The sequence below is a fragment of the Rhea pennata genome, chromosome 8, assembly GCF_028389875.1.
Source record: "Rhea pennata isolate bPtePen1 chromosome 8, bPtePen1.pri, whole genome shotgun sequence".
Classification (NCBI taxonomy): Eukaryota; Metazoa; Chordata; class Aves; order Rheiformes; family Rheidae; genus Rhea; species Rhea pennata.
Genome location: NC_084670.1, coordinates 32,180,710 through 32,195,110, shown reverse-complemented (window position 1 = coordinate 32,195,110; position 14,401 = coordinate 32,180,710). Strand labels below are relative to the sequence as shown.

Sequence of the window (14,401 nt, the reverse complement as noted above, 5' to 3'; positions counted from 1 at the left end):
ACAACTCCATGGCTTCACTGTTCAAGTTCTTGTTAGTGTCTCCCACACATTTTCTAAGTAGGAAAAAGAAAAGGAAAAAGGCCAAAGGGCAGAGAAGGGAAAATATATACATATGTATTTTAAGAACCAGGAATACAGTCAATGAATGAACCTAAGAACAGATGTTGAAGGCTATTTACTGAGAAGCTGAGTTTGATTTCCATGCCCCTAGTGGACTAAGGGGAATGGAAGATTGTAATGACTCGCTCAACATCATGTATTAAGTGAGAAACATGGGTGAAGAATGGAATGGAGGTGAAAGTGATAGATAACAAAATCCTTTCTCAGTACTTTCTATGAAACTTCTGCAGTAGTAACGCTTTTAATGTAAGGAATCAGTTTTGAGTAACTTACCGTGACCTACCAGCTCTTTTTGGCAGGCAAGTACAACTGTCAGAATGTCTCTTAGATGTCACGGTAAAGAAGGAATAAAAGCATGTATCTATGTGTCAGATATTGTATTGCAGGGTGTAACTGTGTGATAGAAGTTTCCAGGAAGGAATACTGCTGAGTACGCTTACTTAGTAGTTATGGAGCAGTCTTGAAGTTACACTTTTCCTTGTTTTTTCTCTTGGCTGGCTTTGCAGATAATTACCATTTTGTCCTGCATACCATTAGTTCACTGTGCTTTCTCTCTCTCTTTTTTTTATTTTTTTTAAAACTTTATTTATTTATTTATTTCCCCTCTGAGAGAAGATGTCCTGTATCTAAAATCTTCTGTTAAGCCACCTGTTGATATCTTGCTAATTCTTGACATGGACAACGTAATTGCATACTTCTATGGCATGCTAGTGTATGTTGGGCCTTTCTGGATTTCTTCAGTGTCTGCTCTTTCATTGCAGCTTAATTGTGTGATCACAATCATCTTGAAATACCTGTAAGTGTGCTTTTACATTCTTTAAAAGAATAAATAAATATTATAAACATCCTTGAAGGGAAGGTCATAAACAAACTTTCATATGGCATATTTTAATGCTATTGTGATGCATAACATTATGAAAACAGTGAAAGAAGAAATTGCCTTGAGTTGTTAAAACATTCCAAATACAGATTGATTGCTTTTAACAGGTTGAAAGATATAATACCTTTATCCTCTGTTATAAAAAGTAATTGTCTCCAGTTACTACTTAATATTTTAGGCTTCTCTGAATCATCACATTTCCTGTGATTAATATCTTAAACCTCTGTGTTTTCAGGGTACCGAACTGAGTTAAGTAGCTGTACTTTTAATTCAAGGATAGCTGAACTTTTAGATCGTGTCAGTTTTGTGTGCCTTAAGACACACACTTCCTACTCAAAAAAAAAAATTTTTTTTTTGTTTGTATTCCAGACACAGATCTGTTGCGGTCATCTGTGCATATGGATTCCCTGTACTGAAAATGGTTTACTTGTTCTATGGGTTAATGACTTTTGTGGGCTTGGAAAGACATGAATGATGCTTATGAATATATCTTGCACCACATCTTGCCAAAACAAGTTTATGGAGATCAGAAAGGTTACTGTCCTCCTTTCGTTATGTAGTTGAATCGGAAGTGTAGAAGGTGGCTATGCTGAGATTATAGACAAATACATTGCTGAGATGCTTTTGAACGGTTATCTCTCTCGTATAACCAATTCATAAAAAAAAAAAAAAATCTGTGTGTCCTGGCATCTCTTAATTTTACCTTTGTAATTATCAGAAGTAAAGCATGACTTAAAAATGAAAGTGTTAGTTTCAAGTATAAATATCAGCATCAACATAAATAAAATAGTTGTTAGGTAAGCTCTTGTTTTGCCCTTTGCTTTGCCTTTTCCCTGGTGGTGTTAGCTTTACCTGTTCTAAAACTTTGTCTCTGAATTTGCTTGAAATAGCCCACATTTGTTAGTTGCTGCAGCCTTATAGTCTCTCAATTCTGTATTTGCTGTTTCGATAGCTTGTACTGTGTTTAGGAATTTCATAAGTTAAAACTTCCCCTTAATGGAGACCAAGGTAGGATGTTGAAAATACTGGTATGGGAAGTGTATGATTATATATTATTTACTGGAGCGTGATCTTTTGTTCTTCAAACAGCTGTGAATTTTGTGTGTTAAATTAGTTGCCTTTAACTTCCTCCATTTGCTTCCAGAAGTGAAGAAGTTTAATAGAGGTTGTATTTAGTCTGTAAATATTGATAGTAAGCTTTTATATCTGCATTTTACTATAACCATGTATCAATTGTGCTGAAACCCATAGTACGGTATGCTTATATTTGGGAAGCTATCTTAGACTTTGAGAGATGGATTTTTATTTATTTATTTATTTTAAGGTATAGTATTTAGAGACTCAGCTTTTTTGACTCCTTAAGATTTTTACTTTTATGCAGGCACAGAACTTTTTCAATATAGCACTGAAATTCCAGCAGGCAAATATGGTTGTTCATAGTTGTTGGGAGAATGTAAGACAGGATGCTGGCATCATGAAAACTAACAAAAGTACTGTAATAGAGTTTTTGCAAGGTCTTTCTTCTTGTGGTTGGTATGAACAACTGTTTTGTTATTTAAGACATCTTCTCTCCAACGAGATCTTACCCTGTTATGTTGCAGACTGGCCTAGCTGAGCCAGAGACTTGCACCAAACGTAACCCACGAGAATCATTAAATTGAATAAGTACAATGCATAATATCTAGATAATTAAAGGTGATCTGCCTGAGAGTCTAAGTTTATTCATACATAAATGTTTTGAAATTTATTTCTTTGAGCACAGTAATGGTTAGTTTCATTATAGGAAAAATATTAGAAGTCTTTTTGTCCTGAGATCTTTCACGTAAAATTTACCCTGTAAAGTGTATCTACTTAAGATTTGATTACTGTAGAAAAGCTGCAAAAATCAAAACCAATTCTTTGGCAGCCCCAGATTAATTTACTTACTGGGAGTCTTCTTATCTTGTCATCGCTGATTAAAGGTGCCTTTTTATGAAAGTTTTCTGTGTGATATTGTGAGATGTACTTACTAGCTATTTAAAAGCATTTTTATAACAAGAATGTAAATGATTAAAAGATCATTTCTGCCTTTTGACTGCTTGAGTTTTAATCTTTCTTCAAGTCAGTGTTTTCTTTAGTCCCTTAGGAGGGAAATAAATGCAAATTATTATGTGTTTCTGAGATGAAAGAAGAGAAATTGTGCCTTGGAAAAAGGGCACGTATGTATATTCCCTGCCCTTTCTCACTCCTCTTTACGGGTAGTCTGTGGAAGAAATACTGAGTAATACCTGAGCTTTCTAGGGCTTGGGATGAAAAATATTTTGGAAGGGAACCTTATGAAGAACATCCTCTGAAAATCCAGCTCGTACACAAACAGAACATTCTCTGACAGAAGCCCTCTGTCAGTACGTGTTATGTATATGTGACGGATTCGGACACTTCAGAGTTTGACCATGCCTAGGTTAGAATTTGAAGATAACTTCAGGTGGTACAACAGAAACATCTTTTTAATGTGATTTTTCAGGTGCAGGATCATATGACTTTAAAGCATTCTTTCCTTAAGTTAAGCTGTCTTTAAAATAACTATGATTTCTCTCTTCATCTTTCCATATTATATCTGAACATTTAAATTTGCAGGTAAAAATTTAAGATCTTAGCTTGTATCTTAAGGGATTTAAGGTGCAAAATCTATGGAAATTTTGTTTTCAGTGAGAAGCTTAACATTTTCTATTGTAAAGGATGTTTTTCTTCTGTATGAACTTACCATTCAAATTAGATGATTTTGATGCAAAAGCAGTAATAGTCTAGGTGGCTGTCAAATCAAAACTCATAGTCTTTGCAGTTTTGGAAGATTTGTGACTGAATAATACAAATAAATGTCTGGTGTGGCTATTAACTTACAACCCTCATGATTACATTTGACGACTGTTAGAATGAAAGAAGAAAGATTTAAGGAAAATAAGTAAAGAAGATGGAAGAGATCATGAAACGTCTTCTGGTCTATCCCCCTGTGCAACACTAGATTAACCACAGTTTAACTGTTTTTGAGAAACGTTAAGAGAATAGTGACTACGTTGTCTGTGGTTAATGGTATAAAGGTAGCTTCTGTGGTCAAGAGCATTACAAATTAAATTTGTTAAACCTCATATTCCCTAAAGGCAAGTTGCAAATCTTGAGAGAACGTTGTCATAGCTTACAATTCTGCCTCTGTGAAGAATAAAGATTTTACTACCACTGAAGTCCATGCCAGGTAATGAGACAAGATTCTTGTGTTTCGGTGGTGTCGGAGGTGACTCTTTAAAAAACACTGGCTTGGAAAGGAGAACGGTTGGTGTCCAGGATCACTACTGCATTATATCATGCTGCTTCTCCATATGGTCTCTTTTGCATTGTGTCATATAATTTTTATTGCAAATAATAGCTTGTGGAGAAAATACCCAGTTGAAGCATTCAGTCTACTTAACAGAAAGATTGTTAATAAGCAAAATTAGGCAGATACTGTTATACTTCCTGTTAATGATTAAAACATGAAATAGTCTCTTTTAAACAAGCATTTTTTCTATGTTACTGCTTTCCTCTGGAATAAAAATATATTCTTAAGTAAAATCAGCTATCACTCAGATTGAATTTGAGTGCTGCCTGTGTAAGCATCATGTGGCAGTGAGCAATAAAAGAAACATAAGTTCTGCCTTGTCAAACATCATCTGAGGAAAAATTAGATACTCTTTGCTGTTAGCTCATATTTTCCAAAGTTAAATGAAGCAGTGACTAACAAAGCTGAGTGGTAGTGCTCTGGTGGTGAGAGGAAAGCAGTGGGAAGGCTTGCTACAGAGTTACCTTACTTGCCCTCTTGGCCTTGTTTTATCCTCCAGCAGAATGAGCTACTCTGCTCAAACTAGTTGTGTGAGGTTCTCGTAGCCCCTCTAGTGAGCTCCTTTGCTGGAAGTTGACATATACGTGTGTTGCTTTGTTAGTAAGATAAGCATAAGCACTGATAATGTCTTCAGAAAGAGGGAAGGCCCTCTTAGTTACACTTTTTTAAAAGGAGTAGTTTGTGGAAAAGGATGGGGGAGGAGAAAGTTTTTTTTTTTTTATTTTGTGTGTGTGTGTGTGTGTGTGTGTGTGTGTGTGTGTCTTTTTTCTCAGTTGGCAGAAAAAGAATGGATTTTCTTAAGTTGATTGAGCACTTTAATTGGATTAGTTTGCATAGATTAAATGTATAAGCAGTATGGATTAAATTAATGTGTCAGTAGGAGGCATATGCTAGTGTGATAGTTCTGTTCTTTCACTGATGTTTCTCATGTCTTTAACTTTTGTGTGTGAACAAATCTTAGGCCTGAATAATTGTTTGCTTCTTTATTTAAAAACAGAACCCCCTCAAACCTTATTTGAAATCTGTATTGTCTGGGGTGTAGCTTGTCTTGAATGGTCCTTTATTATTATTATTATTTGAGAAAAAGTACTTATATTGAGTGAGGGCTTGAGTGAGGGCTACCTTTTGTAATTAGCAACTTACTGTGATAGTCTTTTTTAAACCTAGACTGATACTTCATCTAGTATTCATGATGGCCCCTAGCCTATGAATTTTAGGAGTTCAGATATGTGGGTTTGTTTTATTTTTAAATTTGCTTCTCTTCCTTCACCTTTGTCTTGCAGTGATGGATAATCTCTGCTGCGGAGAGGGTTAGGGGCCTGGCTGTAAGCGTCAGGTGCTTCCGTGCCTGACTCATAGTGCAGTGCCGTGTGCCTTTCCTTCCTTTAGAAGGGCTCTTCACCCTAATGATCTTAGAGATGGGATGAATAAGAACAGTGTTTTCCCCAAATGACTCCAAACTATGCATCTTTATAATGTGTAACTGGTTCACTGTCTTAAAGATAATCTAAAGCTTCAAGTCAGGAAACCTTTTTCTCTCCTTAATGTGTGCTAAGGTGTTTATTATGATGTGGCCTGGTAAAAAGTGCTAGTTAGCATTCTTTCAATGTGGTAGGGATGTACTGTGTTCTTGAGGGAGAACAGACGTTTTCTTGTATATGTAGTTTTCTCTTGATTCTGTTTTTCTTAAATTGTTACTCCTCGGGCATAAGACTGATGTGTAAAAACAGTCTGCAGAATCTCTGTATCTAGGCACCCAGTACAACAATTAAACAGTCTGCTGTCCACAAATGGACCAATTATTTGCTGTTGCCATACATGGTGGAAGTTTGTGTTCATGGGGGTGACAGTGTTGCCAAAGTAAGCTATGTGATTACTTTTTAATTATACTACTTTTTTATGGTTTGGTTCTTAACACTGGAAACCACAAGAATTAGAACTTCTTAAAGTAAACTGATAAAGCAGTCTTCTCTTAGTGTTAATTTGTTTTTCTTTCAGAAAACAATACTGTTAAGCTAAGTAAATGCTTCCACCTCCCCCTCACCCACAAAATGTGTGCTTTACATAAGCTTTTGCTGCTAGAGATCAGACACTGGAAAGAATTCATGGATAATAAATCAGTAGTTAGTGCAAATAATAGATATTTCTTCCATAAAGATTACACTAAAGAGAAATTGAGATTAAGGATGAAATTCTGGTGCTGTTGATGTCAGTGAGATTAAACAAAATTTATGAAATTTCTATTGATTGGGTAGATGCACACATGGAAGCAAATCCTGCAAGAAAAGGGTTTGGGGAATATGATTAGCTGTGCTGCTTCATACACATATGAACATACAATATACAACATACATATAATAAAGAAATTTATAAGGTCATTTAGTTTTTGAGTCAAAAAAAACATTGAAAAGCTAAAGCTCTGTGTATTTGAAGCATTGATTAGCTTTCTGGAGGAAGTATGTTTCTTTTACTAGCATTAGCAAGCTCATGGGGATGAGAAAGATGGTAATACAAAGTTTTGACACGTTTTTCTATAAGATATAAAATCTAGCGATCAAGACACCCAGTTATTTCTGCATGTAAAGCTCTGTCAGCGTGTGTTCAGTTTCCGGTTTCCTAAGCAGTAAGTCAGCATGTGATGCAAATCATATCAGTAAATGACATATCTGAGTAGGACAGTATATAAATATGGTAAGATACCATCTGGGATTTCAGATTAACTTAATGCTTGGTTATTTTGTGTTGTCTTGTGTGGATCAAAGAAAGGAAGAGAGACTATGTTTTTTCAATATAAATTTGCACATTGAATATAGGAATATTGGACCTTCACCTCAGAAAGTTCCCAGAGATTCCCTTGAAGAATCTGAGGAAAATAGAACTTCTTTACCAATATCTTGTTTGTGGTTTGTGATTATCAGGCAAACTATATAGCTATGGAAGCTCATCCTTAATGCAGAACCTCCTTTTAATTGCCCTGAAAGAGCACAGGAAGCTTTTATTATTGCTTACTAATAATTGAAATATCAACATTAATCTTGATTATTTTTTAATTGACTTTTTCAATTTACTTCACAGCTCTACATTTTATGAAAACTTCTTGTCTGTCTTAGGTTATAGTACTGAAACAAAATTAAAAGAAAAAATCATGTTTTTCTGAACCAAAAGTGAACTTGGGCAGTAACTTTGAAAAATGCATTTATCACAGACTGGAACAAAACCAAAACATTTCTGGTGACTGCCTCAGAAATGTGGTTTACGTGAAAACTGATGCTTCCTATTGGAGTCTTGCTTAATGGGGAAACTTTTGCATCTTACCGGCTGGAAAGTGGTTGGTCCTTCCTTTGATTCTTTTGATTTGTTTTCTCCTGTGACAGTGGCTGTGTAGCCAGTAGTGCCCTGTCTCGAGCTTCCCTGCGCAGAAACCCTGTGGGCATGTGTCGCTGTGTAGGTATATGCTTTTCTGTGCGTGAGGTATGTGTTTGGATTCACTAGGAAATGCATGGAAGAGTTAGGGAGAGGAGGAATAAAAGCATTTCCATCCTGGTTCCCCTTATCTGATACAGTGATGACTCTGCACGTATGCTCTGAAATTGCTCTTCTTCAGCTTCCACCACTGTTGTTACTTCAGGGAATTGCGGTGAACCTGTGGTGCCCTGCTGGACTGTACCTGCAGGAGCTGCTAGGTGGGCCAAAGTCTTTGCTGTGGGAGATGCTTTCTTATATTAGCCATTCCTGTTTTATTAATTATTTCCCCCCTATTCCCCTCCCATCGTAAACTAGTTAAGCGCTATGACACTTACAAGAAAATGTTCTAGTTGAAACTATAACAGCTTTGGTCACAGCTAAACACAAATGAGAACTTAATTGCAAAATATATTCATTTGCTTAAACCATGTTTGGGCTCCTGTTGCTAAGCCCCCTACATGTGGATAGTAAGGTCCGGTCTCTGCTCCCAAAAGGCCTGTAGTCAAAGTAGAAATGGTTTAGCTCACATTTATATAGAATTTTATATAAGCAAAACATAGGGAATTGAAGTACAGAAAGATGAAGTGACTGGTGCAAAACTATGCAATAAAGCTTGTAGAGAAAAGCAACAACTTCCCTTCAGTCACTGTAGTATCAATACGACTTAAGGTATTTTTCAGAGGAAGTAGGGATTTTTTTTGTTTGTTTGTTTGCTTTTTTCTATTTTTAAAGGTAGGTCAGTCTGATTAATTACTCTCTATCCCCAGAATCCCTTAGTCTGAAAATCTGTTTGTCAGAAAGCTTTTTTCAAAATCTTTACCTTTCCCCCCCCATATTACTCTTTTTATTGTATATTTGGCTTTGTTTACTTGAGTTTGGGAAAACTTCCTCATGTGTATTTGTTCCTGGGTTTCTGAGTTTTTGTCTGGGGGGTATAGCTGATCAAAGTGAGGAGGAAAAAAAAAAGCCCTACTATAGGGAAGTGTGATTTGTGATTGAATTCGTGATGAGGTCAAGATGCTGCTTTTGCAAATAAGACTTTTTTTTGTGGTAGTAATGCATTCTTCCAGTATTTCCTATGGCAAAGCAAACTTTAGAACTGCAAAGTGAATTTTGTTTTCATCTTTCTGAAGGTGTTGGAAGGGCCCCTCCGACTGTTGGCTCTGGCAATTTAGGACGCTACCATCTGGTCTGAGGTTGTTATCCTGGGAGAAGTGCTGGCAGAACAGAACATCGCAGCTGTGGTCATTCATTTGCAACTCAGCCCGCCAGCCAGCGAACTAAGCCACTTAGTTTGCTGGCTGGCATGTCCCTGACCGCCTCTCTGATGGTTACTGCCCTGCCAATAAGTTTTTAAACTAATAAAGCAAAATTTGCTGGACCTGTTTCATCAGTATTCTGAGACTGCATGCAGCTGCAGGATAGATTGCTGCTAATTTATACAAAAATAAACTTAATATGACTTCAGTCTATACAACTGTCTACTGTGTTCTGACCAAAGCAATCGAGAATATATTCTTACACTCTTAATTTTTGACCCTTTCTCTGGAAGGAGGATCTAAAACTGAAGCTTGTTTATGAGTTTAATAATAGGGGGTCTGTTCTTTGATTTTGCTCCAGTCTATTTGGTGACACCTGTCCTTTGTGGATTTACAAGTCATTGCCGAATAATGAGTGAAAAGGAGTATGTCCTCAATAGGAATAAAGTTAAAGATGAAAGGGAACTATCGTAACCGTTAGTTTACTAACAGAGGTGACTGGGAAGTCCAGAATGCACTTGTGTTTTTTCTTGTTAAAAAAGGATTAAAAACCCCTCAAATGTTCATCTCCTTCCCTTCCTCAAATAACCTTAATGTATGATTCATTCAAAAGAGATTTTTGTTCTCTTTTTACTGCTTTTCTTTGTAAGTGCTTAGTTGAAGTATTCAAGCTTTAAATATTTTACATAATAAAATGGAAACTTTTTTTTCCCTCTGAGTAGCTTACTACTTAATATGGTATAAATCTTGATAATCTTGAAACTCCTTGAGCCTCCCAGTTGTAATCGTAAACTCTGATGTTAACCTTATTCAAGCTGTTGAATTTAAAATATGTCTTGTTCGTGATCTTTGAAATTGAGTTTGTCTACGGTGTTTAAAAACTGCTTTTGATCAAAGCTTGGTCGTACTGCATTACGTAGCTATGACACGTAAGTACTGCTATACACTTTTGCTTTCTAAATAGCATGTGACTAGAATGGGGGAGGAAATGAGGAGTATATTCGCTGAGACTTTCATCTTTGTAATACACATTTTTTCCGTGAACAATCTAGAATACTGCTTTTAGTTTTCCTATGGCAAGTTCTCTAGTGTAGATGTCAAGAGGTTGTCTTAGCAGAAGACATGGTGCATTTTCAGGCTTGTTCTTGTAACTGCACCTGTGCGACCAACAAATATAGAGGGTTACTCTTCTGGCTGAAGAGTTGACTTTCTGAATGTCTGACCTGTTTGTGTGCATGTTTTATAACTCATCCTAATTAAAGTAAATTTGACTACCAAACTGAAACTAATGCCCTTTGTTTTGACTGAAATGGGACAGGGAGTATTCACATGAATAGCACTGATGGCAAGTTGGAGTAGGCAGTAATGACAGGCTGGAGTTAGCTGGTCTGGGACCAATTAATTTATTCAGCTAGCAATGGTTATGGCTGAAAAATGTATGTATGTTCACCTGATGTGGTAGTTAAGCAGATCTCAAAGACAAGCTTGAAGTACACTTAGGAACACTGAAGGCATTGCAACTCAGATGTGATCACACGAATGTGTATAGTATGCTTTTAAGTGCCTGAATTGAATGAGAAACTCCTTGTAGTTGGCTAGTGTTTATAAAATTTTCTTAGTCTTTCTGATTAAAACTTAAGAAATAGGATTAAGCTGCCTTAATCCACATAGGGCAAGAACAGGTATTTTGTAGTTCAGCATATTTCTCTGGCTCTGTTACCATTTTTTTTACTCACATTTTAAAAATGTACATTTTCTCTGATTTTATTGTTAAAATACTGCTACAGAAGCTTTTCCTAGTTTACAGTGTGCCTGTCAGTCCTCATTTTCTTACAGAAAAAATTAGTGATATGCTAATGTAAGCAGTTTGCCTTTCTCTTTTAAAATCATTCTCCCACAGGTATGTGCAAAAAAAAGAAAGAAAAAAATCACTGAATGAAGCTTAAATAGACTGAGATAAAACTTTGTCAAAATAGCATTTCTTGTGATCCCTTCTTTCTGCAAATATTCTAGAAGGAGTTGTGAGGGCTCTTCCTCACTGTCTTCATGAAGCCCAGCAGTAGATCTAGGGGTGGAAGGGGAGGAAACTTCTGAAAAACTGGATCTTTGCTGTTGATGTGGCCAGCAAGATTTTTCCTCTTCGCTGTTTTCTCCCCTGGTGGTGTAAATTTGCAAAGGTAATGATTACTCAGCATATGCTGCATTTGGGCAGCATCATTTTATGTTCTTTCATTGTCTTCAAAGAATTCCGTAACAGTGGACCTTCACTTTTACACTGAGGATTTACTTTGTAATTTCTATTGATTTTAAACTTGACTATCTGTGTATTGCAAATACTATGTAAGCTCTTGTGTAATATTTCACAACATGACATTTTTTAAAAGGATCTGGAGTTAATAAACTGTGTTTGTAACATCTAAAATATGGTATATAAGGACTGTTTTTTTCCTACTGGAAAGACCTGTAAAGGAAAGATACTTAAAAGCACCGGAACAAAACTTATTTCATCAGTGAATCCATAACCTAGGCTTGGGTGGAGCTCACATTGCATGATCTGTCTGAGAAATATTCATACTTGTGAGACTTCAGTCTGGAGATGTGAAACACATCAGAGCTAAACTGCTAATCCAAATTTATAATCCTCATCTAAATGTTATAGCTGTAGTTATTTTTTTTCTAATGTCAACCTTATAACAAGGCTTTCATTATATACAAATCAGTTATCTGAAGAATTTGAGTTCTTTAGTTATTCTAGCATTTCTGTGTATAATGCCTTCACTGGATTAAGAGGTAAAATTTTGACTAGGAGAGGGAAAATATCTTTCAGTAGAGTTGCATGTATAAATGTTCATAACAGCCCAAATCTTTGAAAGAGCAAAAACATACTGATCGTGGTTACCAGAATTCTGCAAAATATTTTTTGTAGTGAAGGCAGTCTGTTTCCCACACACATTTTTTTTAGTCTAAAGCTGCCAGACAATTGCCTCTGGTGGCTTTTGTCTTTAAATAATGCCTGTTCAGAATGGTCAAGGGCTTGCAAGTTTTTTTTTTTTTTTTTTTTTTGAGTACTGGTTTTGTTGTTGTTCTCTATAAGTAAATACAAATTTGTAGTCTTTTCTTGGTCACTTTAGTATTTTACAGCTTTAACTGAGAAGCAGGCACAGCTTTTTTTCTGCCTTAGCACTACTGTGAAAGGCAATGTGAAGCTAAGCTTGTCCTTGTTCACCAGTTGTGATAGAAATTTGGCTGACCTTCCCCTCTTTGGACGTTTTCCAGGTGACTATGCAGAATTGAAACTCTGGGTCTGGCAAGTTTTAAATATTTGAGCCTGAACAGTGTTCTGGGTCGCTTGTGTCCAGCTTTAAGGTAAAGATGGTGTGTTCAGCTTTGCAAAAAAGGGCACTAGGATGTGCAGTTTGTTTTCCTCTCCCTTGTACATGATGTAGCTTAGCACACTGACTTGCAGCCCTCAGTTAGGCTGGTATTTCTCAGGAAACTATACCATATCTAAAAGTGTGTGCTATTCATCAAGAGTATCTGAAAATACATTTTTTTTCTCTCTCTTTTTTTAAACATACAAAACAAAAACACAGATCAATCTAAAAAGCAGTATCTAGCACACAGTGTTCTTCATTCCCTAAGAAATTAGTGAAGATGTTTGGAATTAATGTAGGCGATACTCTCTTTACTTAGTAGATTTCTACAGTAGCCGTTATTGTTTTGAAGCATTAGGAATGGTATTGGTTTTGTATTTTTTTTTTTATGAATTTGGTATTTATAAACCTAGTATTTTGACTATTTTGTTTGTTTGAGTATAATATTCTTTAGCATCTGTGTAGACAAGAGAAAACTTGCTCTTCTGGATTTCCGCAATATTCATAGTCCCTTTTGGAAAAAAAAAGATATTAGCGTGATTAACTGCTGTAGATGATTTGAAACAAACCTGCTAAGGAATGTGTATTTGTGGTTTAGTATCACCTCTGCTGACTTTATTCACATACAGAGAAAAAACAGTAAGAAAAACTCTTTTACATAATCCATTGCTAACTATATTTTCATATGTATAGCATGCACTTTGCTGTGCAGTTTTTGGAAGATTAGTCTTGATATAGTCTGCATCTTCACGCTAGGTCCATCACAATGTAGTTACAAAATATATCTGTACAGGCAGGAATTGGAGCGGTAGAGGGAGCAGGCTTTGGAGGATCAAAAGCGGGAAGCAGAAGCTCTGAGATAGACTTCCCTTTGTGTGATAATTTGCTGAAAAATACACAAGTGTAGTGGTCTGTTGTTAAATCACGGGATTTTTAAATAGATATTCTAAAAAATCATACTTGCTATTTTTAAAAAAATCTTACATCAGTGATAACAAGGTTTGAGAAGTATCAGTAAATACTATATATTCATACAGTGTTAACTATTACTTGACATTAACTTCACACCTATTAACATATTTACAGTCTCAAAACATGTGCTTTAATATTTTTGCTTCTTTGTTAGGTTGATGTGGCAGGACGAGACTACAGACCTGGCATGGAAGTCAAAACTTCATTTAGCAAAGCCAGTAGAGTTCCTGAAACTGTATCCACATTAATTAACGAAGAATTTGTCCTGGTTCATCAGCAGTCAGAGGACTCTTCTGGAAAAGATGAAAAACCTCAGCTAAAGGTTTACTACTACTTTGTTTTAAATACCTATTAAGATTCCTCTTGAGCAAAAGGTTGCAACTTCTTTTGAATATTTAAAGATATTTGTGCGTGCTTGAGAAGACTCTCGGACAGTAATTTTTGTCATTGCTCATTACCGGTGAAATTAACAGCTCGGACAAAGCAAATCTGTTTGGCCAAATGTGGCAGTTGTTCTTATAGTAACTTCTTCAGTAGTCAACTTTGTCAGTATTCAGTGGATTTATGCATTAAAAAAGGGATTTAAAAACTCTGTTTGAAAGATCGACTACAGATTAAAGCTTAAGAAATTTTCCTTACTGTAGGTTCAGAGAGTCTGAATGTTGTTTTCGTAAAAGAATGTAACAGGCTGCATAGAAAAGACTCAGTGTGGTCTATACCTGTTTGTTTTAGTTTAGTTTTCTTGCATAAGTGCTATTTTAGATGTGACTAAGACTTTTTCTGAAAGTTTTCTACCTCCAAATACCTAAATATCTTAACATTTGGGTAACAGCTAACTAGTTGAGCTCTCCGTCTCAGTTGCAGTGGCTGATTTATTGATTCTTGATTCATTTGGAACAACAGGAATTAGCACCCCTTGCCATGAAAATAAACACTTTGCCTATAAATAAATAAATTAAAATAAAACTTTGTCCATCTC

At 35.9% G+C, this 14,401-nt stretch overlaps 1 protein-coding gene across 1 annotated transcript in view; it reads left to right on the top strand.

The window, feature by feature from the left end:
- RABGAP1L (RAB GTPase activating protein 1 like) overlaps nt 1-14,401 on the top strand; it is a 239,259-nt gene that overhangs the window by 6,556 nt on the left and 218,302 nt on the right. The window contains exon 3 of the mRNA XM_062581619.1: nt 13,577-13,744. Within this exon, the coding sequence (XP_062437603.1) occupies nt 13,610-13,744 (135 nt within the window). The 5' untranslated portion in view covers nt 13,577-13,609. The remainder of the gene's footprint in view (nt 1-13,576; nt 13,745-14,401) is intronic.